This window comes from Diabrotica virgifera, chromosome 8, assembly GCF_917563875.1.
Source record: "Diabrotica virgifera virgifera chromosome 8, PGI_DIABVI_V3a".
Classification (NCBI taxonomy): Eukaryota; Metazoa; Arthropoda; class Insecta; order Coleoptera; family Chrysomelidae; genus Diabrotica; species Diabrotica virgifera.
The window spans coordinates 214,351,925-214,365,999 of NC_065450.1; the positions used below are offsets into that span (position 1 = coordinate 214,351,925).

At 35.5% G+C, this 14,075-nt stretch overlaps 1 protein-coding gene across 2 annotated transcripts in view; it reads left to right on the forward strand.

The window, feature by feature from the left end:
• LOC114324551 (alpha-N-acetylgalactosaminidase) overlaps positions 1-14,075 on the forward strand; it is a 70,959-nt gene that overhangs the window by 25,850 nt on the left and 31,034 nt on the right. For both annotated transcript variants that reach the window (XM_050657836.1, XM_050657835.1), the window contains exons 3-5: positions 7,103-7,277; positions 7,628-7,802; positions 9,432-9,526. In XM_050657836.1, coding sequence (XP_050513793.1) covers positions 7,103-7,277; positions 7,628-7,802; positions 9,432-9,526 — 445 coding nt within the window. The remainder of the gene's footprint in view (positions 1-7,102; positions 7,278-7,627; positions 7,803-9,431; positions 9,527-14,075) is intronic.

The window sequence follows — 14,075 nt, forward strand, 5'->3', positions numbered from 1 at the left end:
CTTCCCTTTTTTTCATGCAACGCTTCGTTTTCCTGCAAAAAATAAAACATATTAACGCTTACAAAGTTTTCGACGAAGTTTCTATATGAATGTGTAGAAACTTATTTCGAATACTTTGTAAGCGTTAAGATATATTATTTTTTGCATGAAAACGAAGCGTCGTATGAACAAACATGAAGATAGATTGTTTGTCAGAAATTGAACAGGAAAAAAATAATTTTTAATTTGAAATATCACAGTGGCTTACTATTTTTTTTTGTTTAAAAATTTTTAGACTATTACCCTTGCGCGCGCCAATGGTGAATACAAAATTCTTAATTGTGTGTCAAAACATGTGCACCAACTATGTCTTAAAACCCACCAAATTTCATTTGCACACCTCAACCGGTTTTAGAGCAATAAATAAGTCGTCAGTTTGTAAGAAAAATTTTAACACCCCGTATCTCGAAATCAAATGATAATCGAATAACAACATGAGTTATTTTTGATTATTTTTACGTATATTATACAGTCTTAAAGTTTGGTGCGTTCCTCTCCACTCCCCCTGTATAATAAATTTAAAGGGCGCTAAAATATGTTCCGCACGCGGGCGCCAATCAGCCTTGCGGGGGCCCTGAATGGAACTGGGTAGGACACGTGGCACGGCAAAACAACGACGGGTGGACGAGAAACATTATACATTGGAGACCACGCTAACACAGTGGTATTAGAGGAACACTACAAAAACCATCAAAGCCAACGTGGGGAGAAACTGGCACCAAATAGCACAAAACAGAGAAGAGTGGAGAGCTCATGGGGAGCCTTTGTCCAGCAGTGGATGCAAACAGGCTGAAGAAGAGATGTGATAACTGGTAGGACGCACTGGTTGAAAGCTTTTTTTTTAAATAGATTAGAACATTTGTCGGTAGATCGTGCGCAGATAACATATTCGTGATTCAACAAGTAATAGAGAAAACAAAAGCAATGAATCTGTCTACTTACCTAACATTTATTGATCTGGAAAAAGCCTACGACATGGTATCTTTAAAGAAACTCTTTGAAATTTTGACGACGATAGGCATAAGTGAAGCATATGTACGAGCAATTCAAAATATGTATCAAAACACGAAAAGCTGTATTAGACAGGGAAAATCTATGTCGAAACCATTCTCTGTTACAAAAGGGTTAAGGCATGGGTGCTGCGTATCGCCAACACTATTTAAAATATACATCCAGAAAGCTCTGGAGCAATGGAGGAAAACAGTTGCTGGGATGGGAATAATGATTGAAGAAAACTGTTTAACAACTTTGTTGTTTGCTGATGACCAAGTAATTCTTGCCAACGATGAACATGATATGGATTATATGCTAAGAAAGTTACAGATCGAATATGAAAAATGGGGACTATGTATGAACATGGAGAAAACGGAATATTTGAGAATAGGAGAGGAAACCGAAGATCCGGAATTAGAGTTAAAATGTATAAGAAAATGTAAGGAATCTAGATATTTAGGAAGCATAATATCAGAAGAAGGAACTACAAAAAGATACATACAGCATAGTATACAGCAAGGAAGGAAAGCAACTCGTATTTTAAATGGTCTACTACGGTCTAACAAGGTGAAACTGGACACAAAATTAACAATCTACAGAACAATTGTGGAACCTATTATAACTTATGGAGCAGAGTGTTGGCAACTCACAGGAAAGGAAAGAAAAATATAGAAGTTGCGGAGATGGATTACTTACGTAGAGCATGCAGGGTATCTAAATTAGAACACGTACCAAATGAGGAAATAAGACGACGGACAAAGAGTGTATATTCCACGGTTGACCATATAGAAACAAATAAATTGCTATGGTACGGTCATACTATGAGGATGTCAGAGGAAAGATGGCCAAAAAGAGCATTAAATAGAAGAAGAGGAGAAACATGAAAGAAAGGCATAGAACAGTCTATGGCAGATAGATCTATTGAAGAAAACGAATGGGTGGATAGAAAAAGATGGCGAGCGAAATGTGGGATTCGGAGGAGACCGTAGGAACCCCACTGCTTATATATAGAACATTTGTATTAAAAACATCTTTTATTTTTTCGAATACAGCCCAACCTAAACATACTCTTCTGAGTAGCTTACAAGTTTGGTTGTCTTGGGTAAATCTTATTTCGTGGCCCAACTCAAATACACATAGGTACCTATCTTTCCAGCACTTCTAGGGACGATTTCTCGATTTCTATTAGCTCATTTGGGGACGAGATTCGTCATCGTTTTTGTTTTCCCATAGTTTCGACTCTTCGACTCCTTGTATCACATACTTATTTGTGAATATTTTTTATATGTTTTTAAATTCAGTTCACATCAAATGCAAATCAACAGGTTAGTAAACCTAGATAAGAATTAATTTTAATTATTTGTTTACATAGATAATGATTTATATTTAGGTCAAGAGTTTAAGGTACTTCAAAAGTACTACTAGGCGAAGCAATAAAGCACTAAAATCGGCCTTACCTCCGAAAAAAAAACGACAAGACGGATCTTAATAATTCTTTTTGCATTCGATTCGTGAATGCGCCAGGAAACTTTGTGACCCTTAGCCATAAGAGAATATTAAAAAACTGCAAACGAAAAATGCATTCTTAAAGTGTATCTTAAACAGACCTTAAAAAAAATTCAGAATTCGTCAATTATAGGCGGAATCGTAAGTGATCTCCGGAGTACCTGGTGCCCAGGGTACCTACTGTTTACTTCGTCTTGTGGAGTTTTCGGCAAACTCATTAAAACATTAGTCAAAAACCATTACTTGGGGAGTTTTTGGGGCCGTTGACAACGAATATGAAATTGGAAGTTATCTCCGGAGTACCTGGTGCCCATGGTACCTACTGTTTTTCTCGTCTTCTGGAGTTATTTGCAAATTCATTAAAAAATTAGTCAAAAATTCGTCACGACATAAACAGTAGGTACCCTGGACACCAGGTACTCCGGAGACCACTTTCGATGTCATATTCGTCGTCAGCGACCCCAAAACCCCCCAAGCAATGATTTTTGACTAATGTTGTAATGAATTTGCCGAAAACTCCAGAAGACGAGGTAAACAGTAGGTACCCTGGGCACCAGGTAGGTACTCCAAAGATCACTTCCGATGCCATATTCGTCGTCAGAGATGCCAGAAACCCCTCGAGTAATGAATTTTGACTAATTTTTTAATGAATTTGCCGAAAACTCCAGAAGACGAGGTAAACCGTAGGTACCCTGGGTACCAAGTACTCCGAAAATCACTTTCGATGTCATACACGTTGTCAGCGACCCCAAAAACCTACAGAGTGATGATTTTTGACTATTTTTTTAATGAATTTGTCGAGAAAACTCCACAAGACGAGGTAAACAGTAGGTACCCTGGGCACCAGGTACTCCGAAAATCACTTTCGATGTCATATTCGTCGTTAGCGACCCCAAAAACTCCCCGAGTAATCATTTTTGACTAATTTTTTAATGAATTTGCCGGAAACGCCACAAGACGAGGTAAACAGTAGGTACCCTGAGCACCAGGTACTCCGGAGATCACTTACGACGTCATATTCGTTTTCAGCATCCCAAAAACCCCCGAGTAACAAAATGAACTCATTTCCGCCGATAATTGACGAGTTTTGAATTTCTTTATTGTCTGTTTGAGATGCACTTTAAGAATGCATTTTTTGTATGCAGTTTTTCAATATTATCTCATGATTAGGGGTCACAAAGTTTCCTGGCGCATTCACGAATCGAATGCAAAAGAATTATTAAGATCCGTCTTGTCGGTATTTTTTTTTCGGAGGCTCAGTGCTTTATTGCTTCGATTATACATTATATCTACTACTAGTTTTTAATGTCTATATAAAAGTTTTCCACTACTTTCACACGTGCGTTTTTTTTCGTGCGTTCTAACGATCGCACGTTCAAATTCTTACGCTCCTTTCACACACTAGGAATTTAAACTTGCGATCGCTAGAACGCACGATGACATTCCAATGGTGGCTCAAGCGATCCTATTGTAATTTTTACGTTACATCGAACGTTTCAACCGCCGCCCGTGTCATGTGAAAGTTAGCATGGGATTGCTCGAGCCACCATTGGAATGTCATCGTGCGTTCTAACCCTCGCACGTTTCAAATTCTTAGTGTGTGAAAGGAGCTTAAGAATTTGAAACGTGCGAGGGTTGGAACACACGATGACATTCCAATAGTGGCTCGAGCAATCCTATGGTACTTTCCTCATTACACGGCAATTGGTACGTTCGGTGTAATGTGAAGAAAGTTACCATGGAATTGCTTGAGCTACCATTGGAATGTCATCGTGCATTCTAGCGCTCACACGTTCAAATTCTTACGCTCCTTTCACACACTAAGAATTTGAACGTGCGATCGCTAAAACGCACGATGGCATTCCAATGGTGGCTCAAGCAATCCCATGGTAACTTTCACATTACACCGAACGTTTCAATCGCCGTATAATGAGAAAGGTACCATAGGATTGCTCGAGCCACTATTGGAATGTCATCGTGCGTTCCAACCCTCGCATGTTTCAAATTCTTACGCTCCTTTCACACACTAAGAATTTGAAACGTGCGAGGGTTAGAACGCACGATGACATTCCAATGGTGGTTCAAGCAATCCCATGGTAACTTTCACATTACTAGAAAGTTAAGTACAAATTTTAGAAAGTTAAGACATGTTTCAATTTATTTTAACAATCAATTTATAGAGACCAGAAAAAAACTGAAATCATTAATTAACATAGAGCACAGGAAATATATACGGCAAATTGAGGAAAATATAGAAAATGAGTTTAACAATTTCTGGAATTTCATTAATAATAAGAATTCTAAGTCTAATCAAACAGAAATATTTTATTTTGGGGGTAAAGAAATAAATCAGAGTGATACTGCTAATGAGTTTGCGAAATATTTTGAATCTGTTTATTCTACCGACATTTCCAGCTATAACACTAATTTTACAAATATTATTAGTAATAACAATGTTTTGAATTTACCATCAATAACAAGCGTAGATTATGATAATGCAGTCAAAAAGCTGAAACAAAAGAAAACTGCCGGTATAGATGGCATCGCCCCGTATATTTTAAAGGCATGCCAAGAGTGGTTAAAGTTACCATTATTACATATTTTTAATCTAATAATAACTTATTCAAAATTTCCAGAAAAATGGAAACTATCTTCAATTACTCCAATATTTAAGGCGGGTAACAAAAGAGATATTGAAAATTATAGAGGAGTCGCTATTATGTGTGCTCCATCAAAAATTTTCGAACAAATATTGCATGCTCATGTATATAATCACGTCAAAAATAGTATTAATGATCATCAACATGGTTTTATGTCGGGTCGCTCGATAAACACAAGTTTTATTTCATTCACCGAGTCTGCAAACAATGCGTTAGAAAAACAATTGCAATTGAATGTAGTGTATACGGATTTCGAAAAAGCCTTTGATAAAGTAAAACACGATGTTCTTTTAAGAAAGTTATGTAATTTTGGCTTATCTGATAATCTAATAAAGTTATTTAAAAGTTATTTGCAGAATAGGAGTTTTGTTGTAAAACACAATGGAAATACTTCTGGTAAATTTAAGGCTAACTCGTGAGTACCACAAGGGTCTAATCTTGGACCACTTTTGTTCTTAATGTTTATAAATGATTTAGCAAACGTCATCCAGTATTCAGATTACTTATTATTTGCAGATGATTTTAAGTTATTCAAAATAATTCAAACTGTTAGGGATTGCGTAATGATTCAAAGGGATATTGAGAACATTTTATTATGGGGTGACAATAATAAGATCAAATTCAATATAAATAAGTGCTACGTTATGTCTATTACCCGTAAAAGAGAACCAATAGTATTTGATTATTTAATAGGACTGAATGTTTTAAAAAGGACCAGTGAGGTCAAGGATTTGGGTTTGATTTATAATAATCAACTGTCATTTGCTACACATATTGGTAAAGCTGCAAAACGAGCGAACCGTATGCTGGGTTTTATATGTCGACAAACTTGCGATTTTACTAGTATTAAGGGTATAAAAATATTATATAATACTTTAGTTAGACCAATATTAGAATTTGGTTCCATTATTTGGGGACAACAAACTCAAGTACATTTAGAGGCACTAGAAAAAGTTCAGAATAAGTTTCTTCGTTATTTGTATTTCAAAAAACATCATCGATGGCCTGATTATGGAACCATAAGATCAACAATGCTAAGGGAAGAATTTGAAGTTTTGTCTTTGACTAGTAGGCGCAAATTTGTAATGGCAATGATTTTATATAAAATAATTAATAATATTTCAGGTACAATTGATTTACGAATGCGGATACCATTTAATGTTCCTCGAAAAGCAACGAGATATCAGTTGTTGTTTGGAAAAATAAGAACATCTGTTTGCTCTCCTCTAGAGGCCATGTTGAAACTAGCGAACAATATAAATTTAGTAAAAAACATTGATTTTACAATGTCAGTTGGTTGCTATAGACGTATAGTGCAAGAGCACTTTAAACTAGTAGATGGATAATAGATATCATTAGTCTAGCTGTTTTTGTGTTAAAGTCTTCTATATCTGCCTATCAATAGTTGTGCTAATGACTGTATATATTAGTTATATTTGTTATATAAAGTTTATGATTATAACTGTCCATGTAAAAAGGTTTTAGGACCTGTTTGGATTTTTATAAATAAATAAATAAATAAATAAATAAATTACACCGAACGTTCCAACCGCCGTATAATGAGAAAGGTTCCATGTGATTGCACGAGCCACTATTGGAATGTCATCGTGCGTTCCAACCCTCGCACGTTTCAAATTCTTACGCTCCTTTCACACACTAAGAATTTAAAACGTGCGAGGGTTAGAACGCACGATGACATTCCAATGGTGGCTCAAGAAATCCCACGGTAACTTTCACATTACACCGAACGTTTCAATCGCCGTATAATGAGAAAGGTACCATAGGATTGCTCGAGCCACTATTGGAATGTCATCGTGCGTTCTAACCCTCGCACGTTTCAAAAGGAGCGTAACGCTGTAGTAAACTGTCTTTCCTTATTTTATTATTGTTTATTTATTTTTTAGTGAAAAATTGTTCCGAGACATGGCCGATCGTATGGCAGCGGATGGGTATCTTGCTGCTGGCTATGAATACATTATGATCGACGATTGTTGGTCTTCTAAAGAGAGAGATAGTAAAGGAAGATTGGTTCCTGATCCTGATAGATTCCCAAGTGGCATTAAAAACTTATCAGATTATGTAAGTACATGCAGTTACTGTCTTATTTACAAGAATAAAAAACCGATAAACGCCGTAAAAATGAGTGGTTCATACAATATTCCAGCTACAAAAGATCTGATATGAATATTACGTGGCGCGAAAATTTATTTTCATTTTGATGGAAAATAAAATTCTAGTTTTAATTTAAAAGATTCTTCCATAGTATTTGCTAAATTTGAAATAAAACGCGCCACAAAAGAGTAACTTTGAGACAGTTTGCATTTTGAAGCTCTTTTTTGGCGCGTTTTAGCAAATAAAATCGAAATCGGAAAATATAGACCAATTAAGATGTAGGGATACTAATAATTTTTTTCAATTTAATGTTTTAGATACACAGCAAAGGTCTTAAATTTGGAATTTACGCTGATTATGGAACCTTAACATGTGCTGGTTATCCCGGTAGTAAAGAGTATCTTAAAATTGATGCTGATAGATTTGCAGAATGGGAAGTAGATTACTTAAAGTTTGATGGGTGCAATTCAGATTGGATATTTATCGACAAAGGTAAATTACGAATAGTTTTAGTAATAAACATAAATCTTTCGTTTCCCTTTTCGTATCCCTTATCTTTCCTATGTCTTCCCTTCATCGTATTGCTTACCTGGTTGTGTCTATTTAGCCAAACTAGTTTTATTATTATTTATATTTCAAGAACTTCTCGTTGTTCTTGTTGTCTTTCTATGAAGATAGTTGTGGAGGAAGGGGTGAAGCTACCCTAGCCTGGATTTGACCTTGAGAGGCTCTCCATTTCTTTTGATGATTCATTATCAGCCACTTCAGAACCTCGTTTCTTTCGTACATTTTTCGTGATGCCACAGAATAGTTGTAGGTCTACAAAGGTTTCTCTCGAGCCTTATTTTGTCAGCAAATCTGCTCGTTCATTTCTATGCACCCCTTCATGACCCAGCACTTATTTTAAAGACACTATATTATCTTTTACCAGATTGTTGAGGAGATTTTTGCAGTTCCTTCCCAGTTTTGATTTGGTTAGTGGGTTATGTACTGACAGAATAACCTCTTACTATCTATATAAATGTTGATTCTCTTTGATTTGCGGTCTCCATCCATAATTTCATCAATGCAGGACATCAAAGCAAAAACTTCGGCTTGGAACTTATATTGCCTAGGCCTAGACTGTAAGATTTATTATAATTACATGTCTTAATTACCTGCCCAAAGACTCCTGATCTTGTATCATGGGCAGTTTTAGATCCACCATTGAAAAATATTAAGTACCCATTAATATTTGGAACTTTATGTTCTCTATGTAGATGGTATAATTGTGTTAATCTTCTTAGTAAAGATTAATTATGGTGTCATCAAACTTGAAACCTTCCAGATGTGGCTATACAGACGAATCCTAAAGATATCATGGACTTACAAGATAACCAACGAGATCGTATTACGAAGAATGGGGAAAGAAAGAGAGGTGATGTATACCATTAACCCGTTCACTGCCACTGGCTCTTATAAGAGCCAACACCGCGCAGACGCCAGTACCGCTGACTCTTCAAAGAGCCGCTATTCCGAAAATGAGTCGCAGTGACCGGGTTAAAAGGAGAAAGTTAGAATATCTCGGACACATAATGAGAAACGGCACTAAATACATATTACTGAAGGCAAACATATCTTTCAAGGCAAAGTATTCGCAAAGCGAGGAATTGGGAGAAGAAGATTATCATGGCCAGAATGATCGGCAATATTTGAAACGAATAGGCACCAAAAGGAAAATGGTGTCGTCATATTATCTGAGTTCATCATAACGATGGATTCCTCAAGTATAGTACAAGTATTATTTGTGTTGCTATTCAATACATAATTCGGCCTCCAAGTATTATTTGCTTAAATCTCAGGATGATCATACAGGCTAACGCCAAAATTTATAATTCCAGTGGAGGAGGTCTGTGATAGCCTGTAAAGATGCTGTTCCTGTACTATTCAAGGCTCCAGTTATGTTTACAAGCAGTTGTCTTTGTAGAGTGATGATAGAGGTCGCACAAGATTTCAAAGCCGTCTTTTTTCACCAAAATAGTGAACTCATCTGCTGTACATTTCTATGTGTTCAATTTGATAATATTTATAAATTAAAAATATTGTGAATAATTTTCTAAATCTAATATTATATATTTTTAGGTTACATTGAAATGGGTAAACATTTAAACGCAACAGGTCGTCCTATTGTTTACTCATGTAGTTGGCCTGCTTATCAGGAACCAAATAAAATGCAAGTAAGTACATTATACGCTGTGAGCTTCGCTGGTATCGCCAACTAGCGGATTATCAATGAAACTTCGGTTGGAAATTTAATCGTGTAATATTTACAACGCAAAGAAATAATTAGATGGTAATCGATGGTTAATATCAGTAAGTACAAAATTTATGATTCATTATGATTATTTTTTTAAGATTTTGCTCTGCGAATGATCATTTTGACTGCTAATATTAGTTTCCTTCTTTCCTACTTCCGATACTTTCACAATTATCGTGTAGATGGCGCTCAAATTGATTAATTATATTATAAAATGTCAAAAAACCAAATTTTAGTATTTAAAACGTAAGTACATATATTTAAGGTAAAAATATATGCCACAGTTTTGGCCAACTAATATTTTTTCCTATTAATGTTTTTAATTTCAATGTTTTAAATTAATCACTTTGACATTTATGTCAAATTTCCAACCGAAGTCACACTGATTTCTCACTACCCGCGTTCACGAACTTTTAAATATCCCCTCTACCTACAAGCGCTCCGTGCATGACCATGGCGGGGATACACGAAACTATGACAGCGTCCGTCGCGGCGAAATATGGCAATGGGCGCGTTCACCAGATGCAAACGTTGGCAATCAGTTTGCGATTTATTCTTCTGAACGACTTACTAACGTCAAACTTGTTTGGAAAGCGGTCGCCATTTTTGCAAGCATAAAATATTTATGTTGAACTTTGCAAACGTGTTGACAATTGAAAAAATATGGCGGGAATTTAAATTGTATATATTATAGAATATATGTATAATGGTTTTATATATTATAAAATAACGGCGTCTGAAGACATTCAGCTATGTTATTAGCTATTAAATCCATTTTCTTCTTTCTCTTATAAAAAGAATAATTTCAAAAACTTATTTATTGATAAAATTATTTTAGGCTACGTTCAAACCAAACAAGCAAAATGTCAAATTTTAATCGTATATAATATCACAAGAGAGAAAATTTTGCCGACAATATTTTCGACTGGTATGAAAGTTTGTTGCCTGGCAATTTTCGCAAATTAAATTTTGACTTAAATCACGAGACGTCAGTCGAGTGATTTGGTCAAAATTTCATAAGCGAAAATTACCAAAAGCAACGAACTTGAATGAAACCAGGAGAAAATTTTGCCGGAAATAATTTTCTCTCGAATGATATTCAACAAGACTATTTCACGAGACAATTAATGCACCATATCAACGAAATATAATCTTTATTTATTTGTTATTACCAGACACTTTCGTGACGGAGCTGTCATAATTTTGTCGCTGAGAAATCACGTCGCTAAGGAGTTTTGTCAGTAGAAAAAGATGCGTTGCTATGCCGTTTTATCAGTTAAAAACAGTCTAGTGAAATAGCCTAAACAATAAACCGTTCAGCTCACTGTCAACAAGTTTAAGAATCAAAACGCAAACTGTTGTGAACGTGTTTGCATCTGGTGAACGCAGTCAATGTTGGCGAATTTTTGTAATGTCAGTGTCTTTATGTTCGTTCGTGAACCCTGTCGGTGACTTTTAGTCTACGACAGCGCATGCGCACTTTAATTCCATATTATATTTTTATTTGCTGTATTATCGTTTATTGATTTAATATATATTTATAATATATTTAATATATAATATACCTTGTATATTTATCTACGGTATTATTTATATTATTTTAAAGTGCGCAAGCTCCACTTATCGTGCACTAGTCCCTGACTGTCTCCGCGAACAGACTTATTGTTTGTATAACAAATTTGATCAAAAATGGTAAATAGATATTACATATAAACGTCAAAAATGTCATATGTCAGACGACTACGCTAGGTGTCGCGTCACTCATACACGAAGCGAATATTTCTATGCAATATAATAATGATCACTGTGAATCAGCTGTAATAATAGTCAACATAATATCGTCATATTCGGAAATCCATGTATGTTTTGCTTTTTCTGTTTGTACAGTCTGTATAGTCTGTAGTCGGTTAAAATCTTATAATAAATAAGAGTAACAAGTGTTACGCAGATGACAACTCTAAGCAGATTTAACTCAGACGAACTTAGCGATCTTAAGTCCCTCATAAGCGCAGGGAAATATTGACATGTATCTACCAAAAGGATCATATCGTCATCAATGGCTCTACAACCCATTGTCATTTCAGAATCAGCTTACATTCCTTCCTATCCTCCGCCTCGGTTTTCCAATTTCGTATTATTACTGTAGAGGTAGCAAAAGAATACCAATATAAAATATTAAGAGAAAAGTCGCTGAGAACGGTATTTAGAAATGAAATTATCCTCTTCTTCAGTTCTAATTTTTTATAGGGATGTATATAGGATGACATCATCACACCTATGTATATTGGATGATAATTTTTCTTTGCCATTTTCTTTGTCCTGGGCTAGTCGTTGGGCTTCATGTAACCCTTGGTTAGTCAGTATTTTTATTTTATCCACCACACAACGCCTTGGAGATCTTCCCTTACATCTATTTCCTTCAACTCTGCCCTCGATTATGAGTTTTTCCATCGTAACAATTTATTCTGGCAATGTGTTCAAAATACTGTAAATATCATCCTCTTCTTCTTCTTCTTCTTCTTTTTGCGTAGACATGACTCTGTTTGTTTTTCAATGTGCCTCCAGTAAGTTGTCAAACCATCGTTTTCGTGGTCTTCCCACTGACCAACTTCCTATTCGGGAACCGTCTCTCGCCGTCCTTACTACTCTATTTATTGTCATTCGGCTTGTGTGGTCATTCCATTCTACTCTTCTGATTTTTACCCGGTTATTAATGTTGTCCACCTTGCATCTCCGTTGTACATCTGCATTTCTAGCTCTATCCCATAGTGTCTTACCATCGATTTTTCGAAGGATTTTCATCTCTGCTGCTTCTAGCATTCTTTTTGTCCTTTCTGTACCAGGTCGTGTTTCTGCCGCGTATGTTATTATTGGTCTGATGACTGCTTTGTAAATTCTGGCTTTTACTTCTTTTCCGATATTTTTATTTCTAAATACTGTTTCATTCTACAAATATCTTTGCTGTATTATTTTAAGCTGTTGACCTTGTTAGTAGCTTCATTCTTTTGTTGCTATTTAGCTTTAAATTTTGTTCACATTCCTGGTCATACCCTTTTTTCTCGTTTTTGAAGTTATACTTCTTTAGGCGCGATAGGGAGTGAATTTTTATTATTCTGCGCGCATGCGCACACAGACAGTATGGAGTTCGTTGCTAAATCTTTTAAGTTACATGTATCAGTCCAAAAAAGGTGTGGAAAAAATATATTAGTGTTTTTAGTAAATATATTTATTATAATTTTTTTGTCTTTGGATTTGTCTTCCCCGGGAGTAAGGTAATACGTATTATAAAAACATTTTTATTTAATACTTCATTCACTTCGTCTATTTGTTACCGTGATTTGTCATAATGTCCGAGAAACCGTCAAATCAATGCCTTCGTAGCCTCATTGGTACAGCATTCGACTACGGATCGAGAGGTCCCGGGTTCAAATGCGGACAATTGCTGTCTTTTTTTTTAATTTTTGGATATTTGGAAAGTGGTAAGTCACTATTAAAATCAGTTTAATATTTAATAAAATAAAAATAAACTGTTAAAAGTATTTTATTTCGCTGAAATCATATAATAGAAGTATAACTTCTTACGTGCGTACAAAGTACACACACATTCATTTTTTTTCTCTTTTTTTTCCTGTTGCTACCATTTCAATGATTTCTCCGTATTTGGCATCTGTCGCCTTCAGTGTCTGAAACCTATTTTGTATTCACAATTAGTATTATTGTTATTTCTTATGTAATTAGAGATTTTGTATATTCCACTCGTTGCCTTGTAAGTTCTGTATTGTCCACATCGTGGACTTCTTTGTGCTTACCCAGAAGTGATTTGAGTCACTTTCTACTCCTTCATGCTATGTTTGATGATGTTATTACTATAATAGGGAGCCTTCAATCAATGAGTAGGTACCTACATGATCTATCTGGTTACGAGTAGTTCCGTAGTTTCAGACCCACGTTACTTTATGAATGTCTTTCCTGTGGAATTGTGTAGTTTTCACTTCCATATTAGCTACATCAAATTCTGCTAATCGTGAACCATTAACATTAGTGATATAGTGTAAACTATGGTTGTCAATTACTGATTTTAGACGCTCTTCCTTTGCCAAGTTTGGCGTTGAAATCGCCCACATGCCCAATCACTACGCTTGTTCTGTCTGCTAATACACTCTTTTCTCGATATTGAGTAATGGTAGGGGAGCCCAAGCAGGGATTTTGGCAGTTACTCGAGCGCGTCACATTATTACATGGGGAGAAACCTTGTACCCTGAAAATGTACCTCTACCATATATTGTCTCTTAATGCAGGGGAGTTAGTTACGGGGGCCGAAAAAAAATCTATCCTTAGAAAAACTCGAAATCGTCAGATTAAGATAAGGTAAGTTAAGTACATCCAAAACAGTGTATATTTCAAAAATCTGACGATTTGACAGATCGAAAAACTATTTTACGTACTCAATATGTATTTTTCAAAAATCT